This window comes from Gracilinanus agilis, chromosome 5 (assembly GCF_016433145.1).
Source record: "Gracilinanus agilis isolate LMUSP501 chromosome 5, AgileGrace, whole genome shotgun sequence".
Classification (NCBI taxonomy): Eukaryota; Metazoa; Chordata; class Mammalia; order Didelphimorphia; family Didelphidae; genus Gracilinanus; species Gracilinanus agilis.
This window is the reverse complement of record NC_058134.1, coordinates 154921422-154941516: the sequence shown is the minus strand read 5'-3', so window position 1 is coordinate 154941516 and position 20095 is coordinate 154921422. Positions and strand designations below refer to the sequence as shown.

Here is a 20095-nt window from a genome sequence, read left to right as displayed (position 1 = left end):
CACTTCCCAGCTGTGTGACCCTGGGCAAGTCACTTGACCCCCATTGCCCACCCTTACCAATCTTCCACCTATGAGACAATACACCGAAGTACAAGGGTTAAAAAAAAATAAAAATTTAAAAAAAAATAGAATCTATAAAAAAAAATCTTTTTTTATGATAATATTTTAATATAATTTAAAATAATATAATTTAATGTAATATAAAATAATATAATTTCAATAGAAGTAATTTAATAATTAAAATATTTTAATATAATACAACACAATTTTAATAATTAATATACTATAATATAATATACTATAATTAATATAATAATAATTTAATTTCCTTTGTAATCTGCTAAAACCATTATTTAAGGATCCATAGACTTCACCATAGTACTAGATAAGTCCATGATATAAGGATTAAGGGTCCCCTTCTACCTTCATACTTCATAAAAGAGAGGGAATTCTTTTAGCAGAAGGAGGATCTCTTCCCTTTCAATGTATGGGAAACAAAGACCTTAATATATTTGGTAAGATAATCTATTTTACTTCCCAAGAATCAGGAATTAGAAGAATCAAAGCAAATGGCAAGACTGACTAAATTATGATTTAATTAGTAAATTCTAGAGTTACAATTAAGCTGTTAATTGATGACAGCTATTATGTTCCTGACTATAGCCTTTTGATACAAAAGAACAGAAGGAAACTGAAGATGGCATGAGATAAATAGACCTCCAACAGAAGGAGGTCATCTTTTAAAAAATTCATTCCTTGTTTTGTTTTTGACAATCTATACTCTACCTTTGTGACTTCGGATGTCTATGCAGATGACTTCCAAATCAGTATCTCCAAAACTTCTCTCTCTTTCAGGGCCTATTTCCTTTCTCCAACTGCCTATTGAACCACTGAGGTTTTTCTCTTATTAATCTGACAAATTTTGTCTCACTATGTCTCATATTCATCCTATTGCTGGCATCCCATTACCACTGTCTTAGTTAAGGCTCTCATGGTTTATGTGTACTTACTGCAAGAGTCTTCTAAGTGAAGAGGAAAGCATATTTTCCAAACTAAATATTGGGCCACATGGTTTAACAAAGATTATTCCTTGAGAAAAGTCTCATTAAATATATGCTTTTCCCCCTTCAAATTGATAATATCTGTGGGAAGCCATTAAGAGAAATAAGAATCTGGAATAGATATTTTTATCAACACAGCCTGGCAGAGCCGTGGGTTGACCCCTCTGCTCTAATTAGAGTAAGTCTGGATTGGGTTATCTAAGATAAAAATCTGAAATTCCTTTTGCGACTCCTTTTCATGATTCACACCTTTTCTTAAAAAGCAATATAGTCTGACTGGAAAGCTTTGAGCTCTCAGCAAACCAGAAGTCAAGATGTTAACATTCTTCCCCTTTGGTCAGGAATGCAGCTGCATGGTAAGCCAAGGCCAAAACCTTAGCAGGGGCATTTTGCCCAGATTTAGAATAAACTGCTTGGTCTCAAAAGTAGTCAAGGCCAAAAAATTCAGGGGCTTGCCATCCTACCAAAATATTCCCAGACTTGACTTGGTGATAACAATATCGCTGAAAGTTTAGCATAGGTTCTTATCTACACCTTGAAGCTTCTAAGGCCTTTTGTTTTGTCTATGTTAAAAATACAGCTCCGTGTAGTTGTGGGAAACTTTCCTTGTGCTTTTGGGTGAAAGGGATCTTTAACTTCATATATAATAAACCTGTGACTCTATTGTACCTCAGAGCACTTTGAGCTAATAAGCCATGCTTCCAATCTGTTTTGTTCTTTACATCCGATGACCACCCTAGGCTATTCAGAAAATCTCTGGTTATAGAGCAGGATCTCTATAAATATCCATGGAAATGGCTGCTCTAGCTATAGTCCTTCTAACCAGTCAGGTAATATAGTGAATAGATCAGTGGGTCTGGAGTCAAGGAGCCCCATGTTCAATTACAGTTCAAATATAAATACAGTCTCAAAGACTTACTAGCTATGTGACCCTTGATAGGTCACTTAATGCCTATCTACCTCAGTTTCCTTAAATGAAAGTGGGGATAACAACAGGACCTACATCCTAATGATGTGAGATTAAATGAGATAATATTTATAAATCACACTACAAAAGAAGGCACTTAACAAATTCTTATTTCCTTCTTTCCTTCCCCTCCTTCCCTCTCTCTCTGTTTCTTTCTCCCCTTTCCTTTTCTCCTATTATTCCTTCATGTTTTTGTTCCTTCTTTTATCCAATCTACTTCAGTTACAGCTGGCATATGACCTTCCTAAAGCTTTATTCTAAACACATCTCCCCTCTGGGAAACAAACCTTCAGCAGGTCACATTGTCTAATAAGTGAAGTCTGTGTTTTATTTCTCATCCTGGATTTAATGGCTTTTGATACTTATTTTAACTTATGTTTTTCAGCTTCATCTTTAACTTCTCTCCATGTATCTATGTTCTAGTCAAAACATACTTCTCACTGTTTCAAAAACATGGTCCATACTTTACCAGTTCCAAACCTTTGCTTATACTCTTCATCATGCCTGAAATGTCCTCTTCCAATTTCTACCTATCAGCATTCTAACTCATTCTTTAAGACTTTGCACCTCTCAGAAAGCTTTATCAGATCCCCATAAGTATATGTGTTATGTGAACCTCCAGAGTATTTTGCTCGTACTTTTTTATGACAATTAACAATATTTGCTCATACTGTAGACATGTATGTACTTGTTTCAATACCCCACTAGAAAATAAATTCCTATTAGACATATATTTATATAGATTTGAGGGCAAATATGTCTTACCCATTTTATATTCTCTGAAGAGCCTAGCATAGTACCTTGCATATAATAGGTACTCAACTCTTTGTTGAATAGATTTGAATTCTAACATGCTCTTCCTTGTTCTTTTATCCCACCTCATCCCATATATATTTTATCTATATCTATATCTATGTATATATATATGTATATATATATATATGCATGCCCATACGTACTTCTGCTTTTTGTTCAAACTCAATGAAAATAACCAGAGGAGCCTGATTTCTTTCCATATTTAGACTATGCTATAAGATCAAAGTTTTAACTTTAAATATAGTATTAGAACATCCACACATAGACCCACTACCCAACTCACCTTTGTGTTCTGTAAATAACAGTCATCAGAGCAATTATCACTGCAGTAAGTAGACCATAGTCTAATCCAAGGAACAGGGAGGAAACAAAAGTACTAAGCCAAATAGTCTAAACCAAAACAAGAAAGCCTTGTATTAAAATAGTTTTAAGAAAAAAATAGTTTTTAAAAAAGTAACTAATAGAAGGGTGATCAGATAAATTGAATTTCCCTAGCTAGATGACACATTTATAATTCTTTCAGCTACTTTTCTCATTATATCACAGGACTATTCCCTAATTATATTTATTATATGCTCACTAATCATTTAAAGATTTTTTGACAACTATAAGTTTTAAAATACAGTTAAAGTATTTTTAAAATATCTCATCTTGTTGTGTGTGTGTGAGACCAGGTGGCTCAATGGATAGAGAGCCAAGCCTGGAGAGGGGAGGTCCTGGGTTAAAACCTGGTCTTAGACATTTCCTAGATTTGTAACTTTCGGCAAGCCACTTAACTCCCATTGCCTAGCCCTTATTGCTTTTCTGTCTCAGAACCAATATCTAGTATTGATTATAAGATGGCAAATAAAGGTTTAAAAAAAAATCTCATCTTGGATGGGCCCAGTTTGAACAGGGTTTCAAAGTAAGGGGCTTTCTCTTCTAGTCCTTCACCTAGGTGTTTTCCAAACAGCATTGAGGTAGATTCAGAATGACCATTTATTGAGCATTCACACATACACACAAATATATAATCTTTTTCCTATATCTTACTCTCTCTTCTAGGAAGATTATATGAAAAAAGGTTAGTGTTCTCAAGGACAATGCATCTTATTTAAAATTCATCAATACATTTAGATTACTTATATTCATTTAATTGAGGGGAAAACTTTGGAGATCAATTTCAAGGAGATCACAGGGAAAAAAATCCCAACGATGTGGTTCTATGTGAGGAAGCATTTGTAATGCTTCAAAGGCAAACTCGAGTATAACTGCATTAAAAAGTGGCCTATGAAACAAATTCTACTACTCTTCTAATTTCTAGTCTTTGTGGAACTTAGAATGCAATGTGAAACAGTGGAAAGAATGATGGATCTGGAGTCTGTAGTAGTGAGTTAGGATCTTCCTTCTAGCTGTGTGATCCTAAGTCAATTTGCTTTATCTGTTGGGGTCTCAACTGTAAAATGAGAAGGTTGGGTTAGATAGTTTTAGAGGTCCTTTTCAGCTCTAAATCTATGATCTTAAGCTAATGTAAACATCTTGGAAGTGTTAAGTATAAGCCACATTTGCCATTAGATGAGGACCTTCAAAAGGCAAAGGACAATTACATATGTTTCAGGACATGGCTATTTAGGTTCTTGGTAACTGAAAGTAGTAATTCCTTTAGAGAAAATTTCATGTTAACAAGATGTCAAGAAACCACAGTTTGAAGACAACAATTAGGCAAGTATCATTCTACTTGGAGCAAATATAAGAATCTTTGGTTTGATTTAGAATTAAATGCAGATAATTGTAGCAAGTTCTATAGGTATATCTATGTGTCATCAGATATGAAAGCATTGGCATTTACTGTTCAGTATTATTATTCTGAGATTGTTGAATCAGTTGCTACTTTTAAGCTTTACCTTGAAGTTTTTGGATGATTGTTTAGGAATATGTCCAACAGTGGTTTTTATTGGGCTAAAAGATTCTTACTAAGCCTCTATCATAGTAAACTGGAAAGGGTATTTTTCTAGGATGGATTTGCTTATTTTCACTTACCAGTTCTATTTTGCTGGTCCTCCAGAAAAAAGGGAGATCTGAGAACTGCATAAACATTCCTTTCAAGTTCACAATCACGATGGCTGATAGCACTGCCTGAAACACACCACAACCAGGCATTTCCCTTTTCTGATGTCCAGGGTACACAGCTTTGGCACCATCCCTTTTCCCTCATGCTTCTCATCCCCAATCCAATTTCCCATCTCACTTCCCACACAGTGATGAGAGATTTTCAGTGAGCTAATCTAGGCTTGGAAGGCTGGACCTGCATTCCAACAGCAAACTTCCTGTACATGCACAAAACTCCAAGCCAAATCCAAGATACATACCTGCGGCAATGATTCGAAGAGAAAGCCAATGGCCAATATGACCAACAGAATCATTAAAGAGGCTAAACAACCTGCAAGCTGAACAAGACAAAATGCACTGAAGGGATTTCTAGAAAAGTAGGCTAATCAGTGTGGTGGCATTTGTCTGATACCTTGAACATTACTGGTGAAGATATGGAACAAGCATGGATTCAGAAGCCACCCAGACCATGACCTAGCCCAAGGGCCCCCTCCCCCTGTCTAAAAATTTCCGTTGCTCTTATGGATTCTGGTTAGATACAGAAATGCTCGAATACCCTGACCATTTCAAATACCCTTGCCCGAAGTGGGTGACGGGAAGTTGAAAGCCCATCCTCATGAGATGTCCGGTGCAGGCCTGGAGACACATGAGAGGTTGGGATAGTTTGGATGGGTGTTAGAGCTGCTGACATCCCTCCCATACTTAGTCACTGCCTGCAGGGATAAGTTTTCATCTCAGCACATGACAGTTTCCCACGTCTGAAGTTTTGGGTGCACAGGTGCTAGAATCAGAGTATTGTACAAACATCTAATTTAGTGGAGGGCAGGAGCTCCTCTTTACAGATCTAGCTTTTTGCAGTTCAGTTCAACTAATTTTCACACCTTCCTCTGCAGAACTATATGATTTTTTGTAAACTCCCTCATTCCCTTCTCCTCAAAAAGTTGATTAGAGACGTAGAACTCCATGGAGCGCCCATTGGCTCTGCATGCAGAGTAGCTTTTCTGGGGCTCAGGAGTGAACTGAGAGGTTAAAATGTTTAATGACCACCCCAATCACCTCTCCCTAATGTCTATCTGTAATACACACCTGAGTGTTTCCTCCAGTACTCTCTTGAACAAGACTCCGAGACAAGGAACATGAAATGGAGAAGGTCTGGAAAAGTGAGCCAATGGTATTGCATATTCCTAGGGCGATGAGTTCCTTTTTCACATGAAAACAAGAAACAGAAACCTTATGCAGCTCTTCAAAAAGTGAAATATGTTAGCCTAGTCAATAGAACTCTATCTCATCTTTCAGCTAGGTATGGGAGCTGTTTAGTGCTGATTCAAAAGACCTTTGCATATCTTGGAGAGGATGGAAAGCAGTGTGAGTTTTTATTCCTATGTTACAGGCATATATCATCATTCTGCTCCCTCCCCAACTCCCAAATTCAAGCAGAGGATCATTTCACAAATAAGGTTAATTCTTGCACAGGTGTCCCAACAGAATGGACACAATTCTTTATTTTAGAAAATATATATAAAATTGTTTTGTTCACTTAAATCCCAACCGTGCTATGTGTCACAGTGCATTCCAAAGCAATGCCTTTGGGTGGCCATAGGGGTCTCTTTTTGAGGATCATATTTGTAATCCATACTTTGACAAATGTAACTTGTATATAACTGAATCTTCTCATAAAGAACATTGTATGTTGCAATATTCATATTTGTATCAGTTATCCTTAGTTCTATTTGCCTTTTCAAATGAGAGGCAAATTAACAGCAGTCATGATACTTAAAAAGTTGAAAACAAAGACAGTTGGACAATTATTTGCTGAATGAATGCATTTTTCAAGCTTTTGGGATAAAGAAATGGCATTGTATGCAATGGATTCTGTCTTAGTGGTTCTACTTTCCTAATGCCTTCCCTACCTATGTCTACCTGAATCTGTGCTTTGGAGCCTAATTTGGTGAAATGAGAGTATGAGTAATAACTAATTCACATATGTGATTAAAGACAGAAGTATAATATAAATTCCAGCTTTGCCTAAACAAATGCTGATTATTATTAAACATTAATTATGGGGTGAAAGCAAGAAAGACTGCTTTTCTATCAAAATCTCTGGATCTCAGCCTCAGATATTTCCTAGGTTTATGACCGTGGGCAAATCACTTAATCCCATTTGCCTAGCCCTTCCTTGCCTTTCGGTCCTAGAATTTTTACTAAGACAGAAAGTAAAGGTTTAAAAAAATCTTTGGATCAACATATTTTAAAAGTCCATTTAGCTTGTCACTAAAAACAATGAAATACCTAATTGCATTTTTGTGAATAGTTCTATAGAAATACCATAATTTTACCTGATTTCCATCAACTTGGTAGCCATGTTTAGATGCAAACATTTTGGCCATTGAGATGGTCACTGAAAATCCAACAATTGCAATGGCAATAGCATCAACATAGATAAGGTGAAAGAGGCTGGAATCTGGGGTAGCCGGAGCTAATAACCTGAAAGAGGGAATTTACTTTAATGTAGATTTGATAGCATGAGAAGAAACCCTTTGAACTAAGAGAAGCACTATTCATAAGAGTTTGAATTTCTTTTAAGATTTTAAAGTTTCTTTTCTTTTGGTTCCAGAGTAGCCATTTTATTGCTAAAGAAAATCACAAAACTTTTTATAGCTTTTTCTTTTAGTGTAGAATGTAGACTTCCAAAAATTTAATTCAAGTGATTAATTGGTTAGGGATAAAAGAATTTCTGGTTCAGTTTTATTTACTTTATTTACTCAAGATTAACATTCCTGGCTAGTTGAAAACTCTAGAGTAGATTTCCTAAAGTTTATTAATCAATTTACAAACTGACCTGATATAAATCTTTCTCTTCTGCTATCTCATTTTTGATATATAACCTCTTCTTCCATCATTTGCTTGCTATAAAGTTATATATTTACCTTTGAAATGTAAATGTCTACTTTTTGAAGTTGTAAAATACTAATTATATTCATTTTGCTGATATAACTAAAGTTTGTATAAGAGACTCTGAAAACTCACTTTAGAATTCTGTGATCATTTAGATACCATGAGCCTATGCTCTAAGCATATAGTAAACCAGTTATTAACTATATGATCAACAGCAGTATCTTTCAGTGAATCCATGACTATTCCACATCAGATATATGAAATCTTTAATTTGAAGTGCATCGTTAAAATATTTTTTCAAAAAGGACATTCCCTATCAAGTGTGAAAAGAAGTTCTTTCTTTGCAATAATCGTTTAGATCAGAGGAAGCTAGGTGTTGCAATGGATAGAGTGTAGGGCCTGGAATCAGGAATATTTTTCTTCCTGAGTTCAAAACTGACCTCAGACACTTGCTAGCTGTGTAACCCTGGGCAAGTCATTTAACTTTGTTTGCCTCAGTTTCTTCATCTGTAAAATGAGCTGGAAAAGGAAATGGCAAACCATTCCAGTTACCTTTACCAAGAAACCCCCAAAATGAGGACATGAAGAGTCAGACCCAACTCAAGTGACTGAAATGACTGAGCAGCAACAAAGTGGTTTGTGCCATTCCAGAGTAGTTGACATGCTACTCATTCCTACTCTTGTGGTAAAAAATGAAAATCACTACAACTAGATAGAAAAGGCATTTGATTTATGTAAGTAAGAAGACAATAGCTGCTGGCCAGAGTCCCAAGGAGGATATCAACCTCTCTCTGACTCTATGGTTCCCAGGAAGTTGGCCCATTGTAGAGGTGATTAGGAAGAAAGAAAAGAGAGGTAGGTGAGCTCTCCACATGGCAGAGTACTAAGATTTTGTTAAATAGGGTTGGAGAATTTGTAGTTCCTGCTTCACTTGCCCTAAGTAGTATTCTTTGTGATATATGTGCCCCCAGGGAAGTTTTTTGTGTCAAGTTGTGCTGCAAGCTGTCCAAGGTTTGGGGAATTCAGGACACTGAAGAATAGAGTGATGATGATTGTCATTAAGCCAGTGACAGCTGAATCCTTGCCAACCTTTTATGAGTCCTTTTCTCAAATGCTCCTTTCAGCTTTGTGTCAGAGGTATTAAGACCATTAGAGTCATAAGTCTGGGGACTCTGACCATGAGTAAGTATGAAGTTGGGCAATAAAACCATCATCTGCGTATGCCATATATCTCATAGTATCTGGCATCAAACAGCAGGGGATGAATAAGATTGCTAGATGCCGAGGAACCACTGGGATTTAACACCAAAGAAAATGTGCTGCTCTGTATTTCAGAGATGTTTTTTGCAGAAGGAAAAAAAAAAGAGACAAGAGATTAGTGGATTCTGTGCATTAAGTGAAGAGGAAATAAGGCAATGAATGTATAGAAAAGTGGTAGGGAAAAAACAACAGATGACTTTAGGGCAGTTATGGGCAAACTATGGCCCACAGGCCAGATGCAAATGTTCTATCCAGCTGCCTCTAGCTCCATCCCAGATCAACCGAGCCTCCTCGCATTGGCTACCCCTTCCACAGAAGCTAGACATAATTATATTGGCCTGCCTAAAGTTTTTTTTTTCTTTTCCTTTGGCCCCCTTTTTAAAAAGTTTTCCCATCACTGCTTTAGGGAATTATATAGAGCTAAAAATTACAAAATCATCAAAAGAAATCTTAGAATTTTCCCTAAAGCTAAAGTGTACTATTTTCAAATCAAGCTGTTTAAAATATAGAGAAAAAATTACCTTCGTGTTTTAAGAGTATAGGTGTAGGCAGCAGAATAGGTAAACAATACCTTCACTGATCATTTTAGTCATCTTAAGGTTCAAAATAAAAATATATATATTCCCTACCCCAGTGGGAGTGATCCAACAACATCCACTTTGTAGGATTCTTCTAAATTAAATCCTGCTGAAATGCCAGTTCCTACTATCACCTAAAAATGGAACAAATTCAAGTTTATCTTCAAAGTTAAAAATATGGAGCTGCAGAAATAAACTTAAGAAACTTGTGTCTGATCTAATCTCATTAATACAATACATGACTGAAAATAATAAACGTAGTTAAGGCATTGTACCTTCTAATTTTTTTACTCTAAATAAAAAAGATTCACTTTGCTGTTTTTAAATATAATGGCAGCCTTTTCTTTTTCTTATTCTCACTCTGTATTATAGAATGTGGCTCTTAGGTCCATTAAATCAATCAAGTAAATCATCAATGGGGCAAAGAAAGGCAAGCATGATTGATTAAAAATGCTAGTGTGCTAAGCACTGAAGATACAAAGTCTTTGCTTTTGAGTTACATTCTATCCAGGGAAATCACATACACAGACCACACAGATATAAAGAAAAACAGAATATACACAAAGTAAATTTAGAGGGTTGAGTGAGAAGATGAATTTCTTTGAACCAGTTCTATTTCAGAAATAAAGTATCATAAGAAGAAAATAGTGTGTATAGCAGGAGGGCTCACTCTCACTGAATCTTGGTAAGAGTGAGTCCTTCAGTGCTACTCATGTCCATAGACTCATGACTTCCTTGTCTCACCTAATACTATTTGTTAGGAAAAAGGACTGAGGGGAAAGAGGGCCATTAAAGGTCTTCATATTAGCAGACTCTCCCCATCTTCTTTCTACCTCCAGCCAAAGTGGCAGGTTTGAAGTGGAATTCTGTGAACACTTAAAACATACTTATTATAGGCTACCATTTTGCTTATGTCTTTTTCTAAAGCCAACTCACATTGATATTTTCAAATAATGGAACATCATCTTAACATAGAATTGCTAAATGTTGAATGTCACACTTGGTGAAGGACAAGACAGAAAACAAAAGAAAAAGAACTATAAGTTGATAACATATCTTACATCTGGATATCATAGACAATGATTCTTGGTGACTTCAATGTAAAATTTTAAATACATATGCAAGACAAATAGAGTCAACTGCATTGAGCACGGTCATTTCTTTAAAATTAACTTGTTGACTGATGATATGAAAGTGTATATATATATGTATATATATACACATACACTATAATAATGTAAATCAAAACAACAGAAGAAGGCAGCTGAATTCTGAGTAATTTTGATGACTAATCTAAGTTTCAGAGAACAGATCATTAAACTTTACTTCATTCTTCTATAGAATTTGGGGATTAGAGGCACAGAATATTACACATGGTATCACATGTAGTCTCCGTTAATTTTGTTAAGTACTTTTTATGTTACAAGGGAGGGTTCAGCATTGGTGAAGGGATGTATCAGGAGGTGACTTTTTAATATAAAAATAGAATGCATAAAAATCAAACCCAAATAATTAGTTGACTGGGAAAAATGACTTTGTATCAGATTCCTAGGGTAAGGATTTGGTATCAATACCAAAAGCCATTCCCCAGCTGTTAAATGGTCAAAAGATATGAACAAATAATTCTCAAAAAGACTACAAACTATTAACCCTAGGAAAGAATGTTCTAAATTGCTAATAAGAAATGCTTATTAAAAAACTCTAAGATTTCACCTCACACCCAGAAAATTGGACAAAAATATTGTCAAAGGCAACAAAAGATGAGCATAGTCAGTCTGGAAAGTGTTGTAAGATAGGCACTGTTGGCAAAGCTGTGAATTAGTATGACCTTTCTGGAAAGTTATATGAAATTATGAAATTGATAAAGTAGCTAAAATGTCTATATCCTTTTACCCAGTGATTCCACTTCCAGAAAAATACTGTAAGGAGGGTCACTGTTAAAAATAAGGGCTCCATTTACACCAAAACACTTATAGCAGAACTTTTTGTGATAACAAATTAATAGAAACAAAGCAGATGCCCATTGATTGGATAATAGCTAAATATAACCTGGCACCTGATTATAATGGAATATTAATGTGCTGTTGTAAATGACAAATATAATGAATATCTGAGAAGCTTGGAAAGACTTACATGACCTGATGCAAAATGAAATAACCAAAGCCTGAGAAACAATATGCATGTTGACCATAGCAATATATGTGGAAAAAACCATGAAACCACGAAATAAGCAAAAACGAATATTGCAAAAATACAAAGAATAAGTTTGGCACCCTAAGAAAAGATGAGAGGATACCTCCTATTTCTTGGAACAGGTGGTAGAGGGTATATAGGTGTGGAACATTGTATATATTGTCATGTTTTGAAAAATATATTTATAAGTTTTACTGATTTTTTTCTCTTTATCCTCTTTTTAACAAAATTCTTTGTTATAAAGTATGGTTCTTTGAGAGAGAGCAGGAGAGATAGAGGGTGAAATTTAGACAATGTAAAGACAAAAGATATCCATAAACTTTTAATTTGAGTAGAAAAAAAATCCCAAAATGACTTACTGCGACGATCTCTAAAGGAATAGGCGCTGGCAATTTATTTTTAAATCTTTCATTAAACTCCTTGCCGCCCAGAAGCAAAGCAAAACACATCAATCCAACAACAAGGGAACATATGTTGAGTTTTTTGACATTTGCTATCACAGCAAGAGTACTCTGTAAGAAATTTAATGTTGACCATTAAGAAAAAGTTCATATAAGGGTAATGATTCAATAACCCAAAATGCTACCACTGAAATAATTTATAAATATAAACTGAAGCATGTTGATATTAATTCTCAGGAAGAAGGGCATCCTAAGACTATCACAAAGAATCATTATAGTTCAGATGTATGAATTTGACATTCAGTCCAGTCTTCTTCCTTTTATGATACTCTTGGTAGGAGTGTGATGGAACCAGCCTAAATCAGCTTTTGAGAACCAAATATTAACATTTCAGGGTGAGCTCTTTGATTTACTGATTTACTGTTTTGCTGATTATCTGGATTTAAGAAAATAATGGAAAAATGTTTATAATGTGGGTTTCACTTAAAAATGTTAGCACATACATTTTTTTCAGAGAGCCAGTTGTTAAATATTTACCAAACACACCTAATTGACAGCCTCTGTTTGAATTCTTTAAGTGACAGAGTATACTGTACCTCAGAATGATCAATTCAATAGGTAGACAGTTCTAATTGTTAGAAATTTTTTTGATGAGAAAAAAAGTGTCTCATAGCATCTTCTACCCTCTGATCAGCATCCCCCAAATCCAAGAATCATCACATTTTATTCTTGGGAAGGTTTTTTCAATTTTTTTGTTCATTTTACAAAGCTACTTCGTCTATTGCTCAGAGAAATAGTAGAATGCTCAGGTAATGTAGTGTCCTCAGAAGTAGAAGAAAAAGGTACAGAGAAATAAGTACAAGGCTTGGATATCAAAATTATACAGCTGAGAGAAAGAAGTCCAAAGTCTCCAAGAACTTGAATACAGGGAAAATCAGGAAAAAAGTAATGAAAACAATTGAGAGTTAGTGAAAAAGTGTAGCTGATTATATTCTGGGGTTTATTTGCTTTAACAACATGTTCTAAAAGTATGATCATCTTTGTTATCAAATATTTACTTAATATTTACTATTTTATTCATATCTAAGATATATATGAAACTGCAACTCCTATTCCACAATAGTTAAATTATCCACAATATGAATAATTTCAAAAGGAGAGGCAATAAATTGTTAATAACCACTGATAAATCACTCAGTATCACTAATAATCAGATACAAATTATAAGAACTTTGAGGTACCATCTCACACTCATAAAATTGGCAGAAATAATTAAAGGCAAGGACAGTCAAAGCTAGTGGAGTTGTGGGAAAACATTGCTGCAAGAATTACTGTTGCATGGTAAACTATAAAAATCTTTTTTGAGAGTAAGCTGGAAATACATAGGAAAAGTGACAAAAATAATTATACCCTATTAGTTAATAATTCCATTGTTGGGAACATGCTTTTAAAGTGTTACCTAAAGCAAAAAAGGTTTCTATGTTCAAATATATTTATAGAAACATTATATGAAATTTCTATAATCTGGATATGGTAATGGTAGCTATTAATGTTATGGAATACAAAGAAATCTGGAAAGAACTTTAGTCAATCAATATTTATTAAGTATCTCCTATGTGCCAGGTTCAATGGTAAGAGTATAAAGTAAGGCAAAAGATAGTCCCTGCTCTTAAGGAGTTCAGTATTTAATAGGAACAAAATGCAAACAATTATATGCAATCAAACCATCTGAAGGATAATTAGGAAATATTCAATAGAAGGGAAATCCAAAAGAACCAAAGGAAGGCACTAGAATTAAGGGGGGATTTGAATAGGCTTCCTGAAGAGGGTGAGATTTTAGCTGAGACTTGAAGGAAGACAGAAAATCCAGGAAGCAGAAATGACCATATTCCAGGTATAAGATACAGCTAGTAAAAATGCCTGGAGTCAGGAGATGGCCTTTCTTGTTTTAAAACCAAGAAACAAGGTGGTCAGTGTCAAAGAGTACCTAGGGAGGATTATAAAATATAAGATGATATGTATAAGATGGATATAGATGTAAGGTATAAGATGATGGCTGAGCGTGGTATGTTATGAAAGGCTCTCTGAATGTCAAACAGAGGATTTTAATGATCCTAAAGGTGACAGAAATCCACTGGAGTTTATTGAGTGGGAAGAGCACATGGTCAGGCCTGCGATTTTATGCTTTAGTTGTACAATGGAGAATGGCCTGGAGTGGGAAAAGACTTGTAGCCTGGAGACCAAACCAGCAGTCTATTACAATCGTCCAAGTATGAGGAGAGGAAATGGTGCAAAGCTTAAACAAAACAGCTGGGTGAATCAATAGATAGAACACTGGGCTTGAAATCAAGAAAACTCATCTTTTTGAGTTCAAATTCAGTCTCAGATACTTATTAGTTGTATGACCCTGAGCAAGTCACTTAAACCTGTTTGCCTCAGTTCTTCATCTGTAAATGAGCTGGAGAAAGAATTAGCAAACCACTCCAATATCCTTGCCAAGAAAACCAACCCCAAATGTGGTCACAAAGAGTCACCCATGATTGAAAATAACTGAACAACAAAAGAAGAAAATGGAGCAAGTACAATCATGTAAGAGGATAAATAAGAATGAATCCACAAGGAATCCTCATGGGAACTTACAGGAAGTAAATGAAAAATGTTGATATTTTATGTGTTGAATTAATTTAAATGTCAACTGCTACCATTAAATATAGTGTTGCCTCTAATAATGTTCAATTTAAGTTTTCAATAAAAACGTAAAATAAAATAATTTGCTCTTTTAGTGAAATCCATTTTTAATTTAAAGAAGGTATGGGAAATTCATGGTTATAAGTCCATGAGTCCTTGAGCAGAGATTTATTAAATATCAGACTTTTCCACATTACCCAGGCACCCTCCAGCTATCTGTTGGCAGCATACCTAACTTTCAGTAACATCCTTCTGAGAGGTGAATAAATACTGTGAGGAGCTGTATCTGTAAAATTAAAGTCATAATATGGCAGCTTTGTGACAAAGGGTTTAAGAAAATGTCAATGATGACGTACATAACTAGAAATTAAAAGAAATTTAAGTTACACAAAGATGGTTTCTACAGCTTTAGTCAAGGCCATTCAATCACTAAATATTTATTAAGACCCTTCAATTTCTATAACTACGCAAAGGGCTATGAAGAATAAAAACTCTTTGTGGAGTTTCTACTCTGGGTAGCTAGAGAAGAAATGGACATGAATAGGTTGTTAATATTATAAAGGCAGTAAGTCTAAGTGCCAAATGAGGGGCTCAGACCAATGCTGTAGGAGGTCAAGAGAAGGGGGTGCTTCTTTTTTTCTGGGGGTTTGTCCAATGACAGTTTCTTCATGATGAGCAATGTGAGCAGGACCTCGAAGGATGGATGAAGGGCATTCCAGGAAAGAAGGCTGGTTATGCTCTTAGCTGTGAAAGACAAGAATGCTTCCTAAAGAGGATTTAGAAATGTGACTGGCTCAATCTACCTGTCATGGAGGGGGATGATCATGAAAGAGCAATTGAACTTAAACTTGGAAAAGAAGGCAGAGTCAGATAGTAGAGGAGCTTGGATATAAGGCTAAGAAGTCTGGACTTCATCCTATGGGTAAAGAGAAATCATTGAAGTATTTTGAGCAGGGGAATAAAATAATGAAACCAGCAGTTTAAAAAGATAAATGCTCCTACAGCTAGTAAAAATGCCTGGAGTCAGGAGATGGCCTTTCTTGTTCTCTTATTGTCAAAGAAGTTACACTTTTTTACTCATGAAAACATCACTCCTGAAAGCAGAATACAGAGGGTGGGAGGAATCACTTACATACCTCCTCCATCCTCTATTCCTGCTATGTATGTATCCACTATACTCTCTTAATTTATATCTCTGCCATTCCTCAGGGTGACTAGCAGTTCTTTCTGAAACCCAGAACTATCCTAGAGCTAATTCATGAAAAAGAGAAATCCTCACTGGGAGAGATGACTCAAGGCCTTGTACTTCTTTGAAACCCCAAATAACCCTGTAACCTTTATTAGAATCATAGGTTCACAGATTTAGAGCTGGAAGGAATCTTAGATTTGTGAGTCAATGTCCTCATTTTATATATGAGTAATTTGAGGCCCAAGAGTTTGAGACTTTATTACATATTATCAAAATCTAGCAAATGTCTGAGGTAAGAGGGGAAGCTCCCAGTAGGTTCTAGGGCTGTAGTTTAGTACCCTCTGAAATAAATGGGGAGCATTTATTATGAGATTCTCTACTTAAAAAAGACATAACCCAACTTAAAAAATGAGAGCTCCTAGAATAAACAATATACGATATCTGTCTCTTATTTTCTAATAAAAGCCTAAGGCTTTGACCACTATGCCAAAATATTTGAATAAAAATAGAATATTTAATCAGCACATGATTCCAACTATCTAGAAAGTCAGAATCACTATAAATATTTAACATTATATAGATGAAACAACTGAATAACTGAGTCTCTTGCTTTTTATTTTGAGGTTCTAGAATGTAGATCCAGTTTGAACTATATTTAGCTTTAGATAAGATATCTTGTACATCATGGTTAAATTATTCATTGTTTAAATTAAATTCTTTTAAACACTGAATTTTTAGGCCTTAGAAATCTCTGAGGCTACTAAATAAACAAGTCCCTTTGAGCGTTAAAGATTATAAATTAATAACACACACATACTAACAAATGAATATTTTCTTTTAAATTAAGTCTTAGGGGACAAGGCTCTCCCAGTATTCTGGGAGGTAAGAATGGCAAAACAAATTCACAAGTATGTATTAATCTCATTTACATTCCATTTAGATAAAAAAGTGAAAACAAATTAATGGGGATATGGATAGTAATGAATTTAAGATGCTACTTGTAAATAAATTGATGTTGGTAGCTAACTTGGTATTGAAGCCTCATTAGTTGTTCTCCTAAAAGTAGAAAGGCAATTAGTTTTATACAGTCTTTGTAATGGGGCTGCTTATTCCTCAAGACTTAAGCATATTTTGCACTTAAAATTCTTCTGAGCACCATTATATTAAAAATCCGCCTGTGCTTTCTTAGTAAAATCTCATATTCCCATCTGACAGTTGGTTAGATAGCATTGGAAAATTTCTTCACAGTAATTTCTTCAGTTGAGGTTCAATAAACTACTGCCTTGAGTAATGTTATTCTAGTGGCCTGAAAAACAGGGCAGCTTCCAAGGTTAGAAAAGAACAGATTAAAAACAAAGGGAAGTTAACTCAGCATTATTTCATCATATATAATATTTAAAAATACAACTGAACACTTTGGCATATTAAAAGCTTTGATTTAATAATCTGAAAAATACACATAAGTTAATGGACAAATATCTCAAGGATATCAAAGTATGGTTAATGCAGATAGCTCATTTAACCTTCTGTGTTATTATTTTGTAATAGATCCCAGGTTGAAATGTCAGATCTTCTTTCACTGGAAATTTTCATTTTTTACAAGAAATGAAGTCTACACTCATCTCTATTGTGATATTTAAGGATTGAAAACCAATTCATCATCATTCAATTGTTTTTGTTGTTCACAGAGTGCTCCCATGACGTTGCAGTTAGTTGTAGGTAACAAAATCTTGAGCTGAAATGGACTTTAGAGGTCATCTACCTCTAATGCTAGTCGGACTCAAATAGAAAGGGATCCCTGTGGGCCTCATATTGCTTTAGAAAGACAAGAATTAACCTTCTCTTCATTATACTTATTTAAAAATTTTATTTTGCTAAACATTTTCCAATTATATTTTTATTTTTATTTTTTTAACCCTCACATTCCGTCTTGGAGTCTGTGTATTGACTCCAAGGCAGAAGAGTGGTAAGGGCTAGGCAATGGGGGTCAAGTGACTTGCCCAGGGTCACACAGCCCTAATTTTATTTTTAAAAAACCAAACCCTACCTTCTGTTTTAAAATCAATACCAGGTATTGGATCTAAGGCAGGAGAGTGGCAAGGATAAGCAATTGGGGTTAAGTCACACAACTAGGAAGAGTCTGAGGCCATATTTGAACTCAGGACCTCCTGTCTCCAGGCCTGGCACTTTAGTCACTACACTACCAAACTGTTTCCTTGTTTTTTTGTTTTTTTTTTTTCCAGATCTTTATTTTATTAATTAATTTGGAACATTTTTCCATGGTTATAGGATTCATGTTCTATCGCTCTCCTCCTTCCACTCCCTCCCATCAAGCTGCTCCCTTCTTAATTACATTTTAATGTCTTTGGGCCACATTTGGGAGTTCTGTGGGCCAGTAAGTTTGACACTTCGGAGCTAATCTAGTCTCTCACTTGATGCAAAATAGATTATAGAAAGGTTCACTTTTTTCTGATTCATTGTTACTTGGGATTAAGTTATGCTATACATAAACACACATTGTATCTGCATCTGCATTATACACAAATACAGTTTTATATTTGTAAGTTCTTTGAGGGCAATGCCTCAGAGATTGCACACAGTATCAGATTTCATAAATCCTCCCAACCAAGTTTAAAGGCTCATGGAGAACGGCTTTCATGTATCCCTTTCATTTACTCGGGGAAGACTCTTAAACAGAAAAAAACCCTTTGTATTGAGAGCTCTCCTGGTTTGGGCTTGTGTATTTGGACAGTCATGTTAAAGATGCTCCGTTAAGCCAAACAGAGCTCTGTGCTCCAACTATACACATGTTTCCAGGGAATTTTGAAGATTTTTTTTTTCCTTACCATGTTTTTCTTGGAAAAGCTTTAGAAAAAATTTTCCTGATTGTAAAAATTCTTAGAAATAATAAAAAAGAGGAAATATGAGGGCTGAGAAGAGTCAAAGCAGCTCACTTACGTAGACAACCGAAAAGGGTCCACTGTGTCGCTTTGTCTTCACGCCAAACAGGTATTTTAACATGGAAGTAAAGACGTGTACTGCTGCTGCAGTTGTGAAACCACGCACCAAGGGCTCCGTTAGGTAGATGGCCACGAATCCAAACCTCAGGACACCCAAGCAAAACTAATTTTTAATGGCAAAGAGAAACACATCCTTTAATAGGTCTGACATTTAAAAATAATAATCATGTCTCACATTCTTGTACAGACATATACATATACACAGATTAAGCTGAGTGAGATATTTTTGAATAGAAAGGATTTTGCTATAATATGTCATCACTTTTTATCCTGATAACTTTGTGAAGTACAGTAAGTGGTATAGACCAGCGATGGGCAAACTTTTTAAAGAGGGGGCCAAAGGAAAGGAAATGCTCATCTGTCAGTCTGTTTTAAAGGCAACTCTTTCGAAGTTTCATTGTACTATATCCTACTCATTGTATTTGTCAGATTAGGAATAATGTCATCGAGGCCACATCTGGCCCCTGGGCCGTAGTTTGCCCATCACTGGAATATACTCATTTCATAGATAAGGAAATTGAAGCTTAGAGAGATTATATGCTTTGCCTACAATCAATGCAACTATTAAGTAGTAGAGCTAGAATTCGAATTCAAGACTTTTCATTGGAGGTCTGGGCATCAATCACTGAGCTCAATCATCCAATCAGAACATCCCACTGCCTCTCCTAGAGAATGGGAAATTCTACCTGCCAGAGAGTAGTAACAGAAGTCACTTACTGGTTGTGCAATTAGTGCTAGATTTGTGTATGTGTATGTGTGTTTGTGTACGATGCGTTCCTTTTTTAAGCATTACCTAGGACCAGTTATTTATGTGTAACTAATCTCAGCATTAGATTTTAAGTTGCTTAGTGGCAAGATTAGGATTGTATTTTGTACATCCCTGAGCACCTTGCTCTGTGACTTGGATATTTCTTTGTCTGGACTCACGATTTTACTGGT

At 35.3% G+C, this 20095-nt stretch overlaps 1 protein-coding gene across 1 annotated transcript in view; it reads right to left on the bottom strand.

Moving 5' to 3' along the window:
- Positions 1-20095, bottom strand: part of SLC26A5 (solute carrier family 26 member 5) — a 47105-nt gene that overhangs the window by 15444 nt on the left and 11566 nt on the right. The window contains exons 5-12 of the mRNA XM_044679724.1: positions 19095-19259; positions 12218-12370; positions 9717-9799; positions 7269-7416; positions 6019-6132; positions 5193-5270; positions 4864-4959; positions 3128-3234 (exon numbers count right to left, since the gene is read on the bottom strand). Coding sequence (XP_044535659.1) covers positions 3128-3234; positions 4864-4959; positions 5193-5270; positions 6019-6132; positions 7269-7416; positions 9717-9799; positions 12218-12370; positions 19095-19259 — 944 coding nt within the window. The remainder of the gene's footprint in view (positions 1-3127; positions 3235-4863; positions 4960-5192; positions 5271-6018; positions 6133-7268; positions 7417-9716; positions 9800-12217; positions 12371-19094; positions 19260-20095) is intronic.